Genomic DNA, 6,000 nt, shown 5'->3' with positions numbered 1-6,000 from the left:
CAAGTCTTGGCTCCCTGAATTTCAAAATGAAAGAACCCATCATCCATCCAAACTTTCAAACTGGTAAACTAATTCTGCTTTCTAGAGCTGGTACCCACTCCTTGTATGCCTCAGTCCTACCCTGGTTGGCTGTCCCCTTCGAGTAGGTGGAAGAGAGATGGCGCCAGTAAACTCCCCGTTTGCAGATATGCCCATGCAGGGGACACTCCAAGCCCACCACCCACAAAGACTTGCTTTCCCAGGCTTGGCTTAGTATGCAGAAAAGGCATCAGATCCCTGGGCCTGCTGCTATTCCTAAGTGGGCGGATTTGTAGCATATAGCTTAGCTTCTCTAGAAATCATTCTCTCCCAGCTCATGACCAGGGGAGATGGAGTCCAAATGATTTTTTTTTTAGTGTGAAAGATAGTATTTTATTCTGGGGAAGGCATTGTGGGGTAGAAGCTCTAATTGTGAGGGGTAGGCACCTACACACCCTCTCTGTTATCCCTCCTATGCCAGGCATCCATTAACATGCCCCATGCTGAGACTGCAGACTCACAAATGACCTGCCTGTCACTGGACATCTGTGATGGCGTTCTCTGCAACTTAAAGGCTTTGCCTTCATGCTGCCCCCATCCTCTTTCATGACTGAGAAGGTATTATTGATTATTGGAGACCAATAACAGAGTCTGAGGGCCACCAGGATCAGAACACATTCCCCCAGGGCCCTAAGCCAAGAAATGGGACTTACTCTTTTTCTTCTTCTAGAATAGACAACTGACCCTGGCCTTCTGCTTGACTGGCGATGGCTTCTGCACAAATGTGATCTTTTTATTTATTTATTTTGTCCTCCTAAAAATGTCGTGCAGTGGTCCTCTCACTGTGCTCTTTTAGATCAACAACACAACATCACTTGGTAACTTGCTAGAACTGAAAATTCTTTGGTTTCAGCCCAGAGATACAGAATCAGAAATTCTGGAGGCATGACCAAACTGTCTCTGTTTCAGCCCCCCCCCCCCCCCAGGGGATTCTGATGCATGCTCAAGTTTTAGCACATTGCCTAAGAGCTCCAGGTAGAAAAACTTATTTCATTTCTGATCCACACAGAGACCTTGTCCAGGGCTGTGTGGTTTGTAGCCACGGTGTCTTCCCAAGTCAGGCAGGCCACCTACCAAGCTTCTGACCCCTTAGAGTGCAGAGACCATAAGCCAGACATGAAGAGTGACTCTTCACGAGCCCTTGTCTTCCAGGAGGTGCAGCTGAAGTCAGATGTCTCTAGGCATTGCCATGGCAACTTCACCTTTCTGAAACTGTGGGCACCAGGAACAGGAATTAAGCAGTGTGGGAGAAGAGAGTCTGCCATTGGATAAAGCATAATCAGCAGATGAGGTGTGACAATAAATAGAAGCTCAGGATGGCTGGGACTTATGGTCCAGGGTTTGCCAGGGGGTCGTGCTTCCTCAAGGGCCAGGATCCATCTGGTTCCTCTCCAGGGTCTTCACAGTCACAAAACAGCACCAACCCCCAGTGCTGCAGGACAGCCTGACTCCCCCAGGGTTCATGGAGATGCTGACAGTAAATGCCTCTCAAAAGATATCAACCTGGGTTAAATTGGGCTCCTAAATGGCCATGGAGCAATTAAGAAGAAAAGTGCTGCTACATCAGAATGACCACCTGTGTTCCGAGTCAGGGCTGAGGAAAGGAAAGCAGCTTCAAACTTCCAATGTGGATCTTGGCCTGAAAGCAGATGCCAAGAAGCCATGAGGCACCTCAGGGGCGTTAGACAATAGTGGATATTCTAACTAAAAGAAATCAACTGTGACGGAGAATTTATACAACAATGGCATGTTCAATATCCAAAATACTGGCATCAAGGTATCCTCAACCCCATCATTATCCTCTCATTACCCTCCAGGGCTGGTCAGCAGTAAGTGCTTAGGAGATCTGAGCTTCTCCTACAGGCAAACACTGCTCCTTCCCAGAGACAGGAAGAGAGCAAGAGAACCTGCAGACTGGTCATTGGCCCGGAGGGGCCCAGGGGATGCTGCCTATGCACCACACACACCTCAGCTGGCCTGAGCACTCAGCTGCTCTGGAGACACTAGTGTTTTGAGTCTGAGTGTTCCTTTTAACTCTTTCTGCTCTGGAAGAAGGAAGCAGCTCACATGAGGAATCAGGAGATGGGATTCAACCCTGTTCTCAGGGGAAAGGTATATAGTGTGAGATGTCAGGATCATAGGGGGGAAGCAGTCCCTCAAGAGTGTCCTCTCAGAGACTGTCATATCTTCATGCATAACCTCACACTGGTGGGCACTGAGTGTCCCCAGAACTTTCCATGTGTTTGTGTTCACCCTTCCCCCCTGTGGCCTTCCAGGCAAGTTAGGATGCCTTTCCCCTTTTTCCTGAAAGTGTGGAAACCTTTTTACCTTTTTCCTTTTCTTTACCCAAGCCCCTGCCGGCTCTTCAGGCCCTCAGTTTGGCTTGCCCACCCAGTGTGGGTGAGGCAGGCTTCCTACTGGGGCTTGGAGGAAAGGTGTCTTTTTCACAGATGAGCAGGAGCCATCTCCTGTCTCCTTTTCCTCTATGCCCTCAAATAGCTGCAGCACCCATGCCCCTCATACCTAGTAGTAGGACACCAAGAACCTGGGCCCAGCAAGGCACCCCACTTCCACATCTCCAGCCTCGACCTCTGTTGGAAATGGGAATAACTGAGGCAAAGACAGGTGAGAGGCTGCGAGTTAACATCCACCCTTTGTTCTATCCCAACGGGTCCTTTACGCGGTGCTCTTGGGACTCTATCCATGTGTGGTCACAAGTCCAGCCCAGTGGCTCTGCACATACCTCAAAGCCAGGGCAGGGGTCTGCAGAGGTGGTGGTGGGGGCAGCCAGTTGTAGGGCCTCTCGCTCCATTCCAGTCACTGCCCTTTATAAATATTTATAGCAACTCCTCTATTAAAAATAACATTCTGGAGCCCAGGGAGCAGAAAAATATAAATGAAAATCACCGGGAATTGGACTTGATCACGTGTGCCTGAGCCGCACGGAGCCCCAGGGAGAGGCTGCGCCTCTGGCAGCGCGCCCCCTGGCGGCCGACCCCCGCGCTGGGCTCTCCGCCCCGCCTCCTGGCTGCAGAGCCCCAGCATCTCGCTCGGCGGGGCGGAAGCCTCAGCAGTGCGAGAAAGGAAGGCGGCTATTTATAGCACTACCATTGCGGCCAGGGTGTGCACGTCTACAGCGCTGAGCAAGGCCTGCAGCTTTCTTTTGCAAAGACGGAAGAGAACCTGTTGGTTTTTAAAGGTCAAAGGTAAGGAGGAAACTTGTGCCTCCACTCTAGGGCGCGTACCACGTGTTGGCCAGACGCCAGATCCATCAGGTCACACACACACACACACAAGGGCTTAGAGCTTTTCTTTTCTCTTTTCAACCTCCGGGAAAATTCCTGATGCAGAGATGAGACCATGCCCGGAGGGGAGTAATGAAGATGCTAGTACATGCAGGGCTGCGCAGGGGAAGGCCCACCAGCTGCGGCTTTGCTCCAGGCAGGCCCTCCCCACTTCCCACCGGTTTGGCTCCCCTCTCCCTGGCGATGGAGTGACGTCTGACAGCCTGCAAGCCGGGTCCAGGTGTGCAGCAGAAAGATGGATAGGAATGTGCCTCTGGGGGAAGACCGTGCCTTGGTAGTGTTGGTGCCAGCTTGCCACGTCCTCTGTGCCTGTGCAAGACAGACTCACCATTAGTCACCCGCACCACTTTGGCCTGGGGCAAACACTGCTAACAGCTGCTCTGAACAAGCTCATCTGCAGAGAGGGGCTGTGGGGCTCTAGGGGTGAAGTGGATTCTCTGAGATGGGGCCTAGGGTCTTCTGCAATCATTGCTTATGTCACAGGGTCAGGCAACGTTTCCATGGAAGAACTGGGTTCGCAATGACAGGTTTGGAGTGCGGTTGATTCTTGGGAAGAATTATGGCTGAGCAAAGTAGAGAGGATGCCAAAGCACCTATTAATACTGACAGGAGGGAAGGCTTAGCCTCGGTCCAGTAGAGAGCAGAACTGGTAGCCTTTTCATCTCACTCTAAGTCGGTTTTTCAAAACTCCTGATGTGGGGTCAAAGAGGACAGTGGCACTGAGCTCCTTGGTGTAGGCCTTGGTTTCCTCTTCTGTATCAAGAGAGGGTAGGCCAGGCGTCGAGAGCACACGTCCCTTCTACTCCAGTTCCTCTGCCCCAGGGAGAGGGGCTCTGGCAGGCTCCTGCAGGCCAGTCAGTTCCTGACTTCCCCAGGGAGCTGTGGTGCCCGGGCTTGTTTTGGAAGGGCCTCACCTGCATGTGCATGGCAAGTTCAGGGAGAAGCTGCTCTGCTCTCCAAGACCCTGTGGCTGCAGATGCTTGGGGGACTGGCACGTGCAGCATGCACCAGCTGACCCACGCAGGCTGAAACTGCAGGGAGGTGTGTGTGCTGAACGCAGCCCTTGGGGACCTGGTCTGGGTGGGAGGGAGAGGTTGGGTCTGGCCTGGAGGCAGTTCCAGGGTGATACTACTTGGAAAGGTCTTAAGGAAAACTTCTGGATCCTGGGACTGAGGCCCTGGCTTTTTTGCCCTGAAGACATGTAACTGAAGATGATGTCTAATTTAAAAAAAAAGGGGGGGGGGAGAGAGGGCAGAAAAGAGCTCAACAGTAGACAGCAGTTTCATGGCTGCTCCACTTGAATCGATTCTTCTCCTGAACTGATGGCTGGCCTTCCTTTCGATCCCCCTGCCTTTCTTTGGGTGGGGTGGTGTGGTGGTGGTGGTTCTGGGGATTGAACCAGGGGTGCTCTACCACTGAACTACATCCCCAGCCCTTCTTATTATTTGAGTCAGGGTCTCACTAGGTTGCTGAGGTTGGCACTGACCTTCATAAGCCTCCTGGATGGCTCTTCCCCTCCTTTTAGAGAACAAACCCAGAAGCAGCAATATCTTGGAGTTGGGACCACAGTGAGTTGTGGTCTCAAGATGGAAAAATGGGAGACTCATTCCTTAAGGCAGTGGGTGTACTTTGATTCATTTGTTCTTTGGGGAAGTGGGAAGGTACAGCTTGGCCAGGCTGCATGGGAAGTCGGTTGGTCTGCTCTGTAGTCAGTGTGATCTGCATGGCTCCAACATGTGCCTGGGGTCAGGGCTAGGCCAGGGGATAGTGCAGGGTGATAGGATCCCAGGGGTGCTCTGGCTGTCGTGTGGTATCTGTGGGAAACAGGAGCACTGGAGGCAGCCCAGGTGAGTGCCTGCTTCAGCCAGCAGCATTGGTGACACCAGACCTGTCTGGGGGCCAGGCCACACGGAAAACACGGCCTGGGCAAAACAGGGAAAAGTGGGCTCACTGGCAGGGCTGGGGGAAGAGGGAAAGGTACACCTGGGCTCTTTCAAGAAAATCCTGATTGTAGCTTGGCTTGTTAAGATTGCTTTGGCTTGGGACCCACAACTGAAGAAAGAGGAAATGAAGTTGCTAAACAAGGAGGGGGAGGGGCTGCGGGAAGGTGGAGGCTGCGCTGGCTGCAGGCTCCCTACTCACCTGAGCGTCCTCTGTGCCTGGCTCCTTGGCTAACCTGGGGAAGCATGGGCAGAAACAACATCAAGGTCACACCCAGACTCTTCTCAGCCCCTGGATCCTCCCCAGGGGGCTTTCCTGACCCATCCTTCCCAGGGGCTTCTGGATTGCCTCTCCCATGTTACCTTTTCCTGACCAGGGCCTGATAATGGAGAGACTGACCATCTAGAGTCAGCAACCACATCTGACACAAGACCGAGTGAGGACAAATATTTCACAGAAGGAAAACAGTAATATGGAGGCCACCTTAAACCTAGGGGCAGATACACTGCGGGGCAAAGCCCATCTGGTTCTGGAAGTGAGCAAGGTGGAAATTAACACCTTTGATCGGGGCAGTATTTCCCTCTTGCAGATGCCTCTGTGTTAGACTGTCCAATCACGCTCCTGCTCCTACTGGGAAGGAAAACACGACCAGGGCCCTAAAGGGCCTGTGTCTAAC

At 52.4% G+C, this 6,000-nt stretch overlaps 1 protein-coding gene and 1 long non-coding RNA gene across 7 annotated transcripts in view; one reads left to right on the top strand and one right to left on the bottom strand.

Annotated features, from left to right (window-relative positions):
• Nucleotides 1-484: 484 nt before the first annotated feature.
• The window catches only part of LOC308632744, a 73,769-nt gene continuing 68,253 nt past the window's right edge, over nt 485-6,000 (top strand). The window contains exon 1 of the long non-coding RNA XR_014018640.1: nt 485-3,284. This is a non-coding gene — a long non-coding RNA (uncharacterized lncRNA). The remainder of the gene's footprint in view (nt 3,285-6,000) is intronic.
• Nucleotides 3,372-6,000, bottom strand: part of DTNB (dystrobrevin beta) — a 233,382-nt gene continuing 230,753 nt past the window's right edge. For all 6 annotated transcript variants that reach the window (XM_081265087.1, XM_081265088.1, XM_081265091.1 and 3 more), the window contains 2 exons: nt 5,526-5,559; nt 3,372-3,692 (listed from right to left, as the gene is read on the bottom strand). In XM_081265087.1, the coding sequence (XP_081121213.1) occupies nt 5,555-5,559 (5 nt within the window). In that variant the 3' untranslated portion in view covers nt 3,372-3,692; nt 5,526-5,554. The remainder of the gene's footprint in view (nt 3,693-5,525; nt 5,560-6,000) is intronic.

The sequence above is a fragment of the Spermophilus citellus genome (genome assembly GCF_964194105.1).
Source record: "Spermophilus citellus genome assembly, chromosome: 13".
Classification (NCBI taxonomy): Eukaryota; Metazoa; Chordata; class Mammalia; order Rodentia; family Sciuridae; genus Spermophilus; species Spermophilus citellus.
Note: the sequence above shows the minus strand (reverse complement) of the source record. Positions and strands in the feature narration are given on the sequence as shown.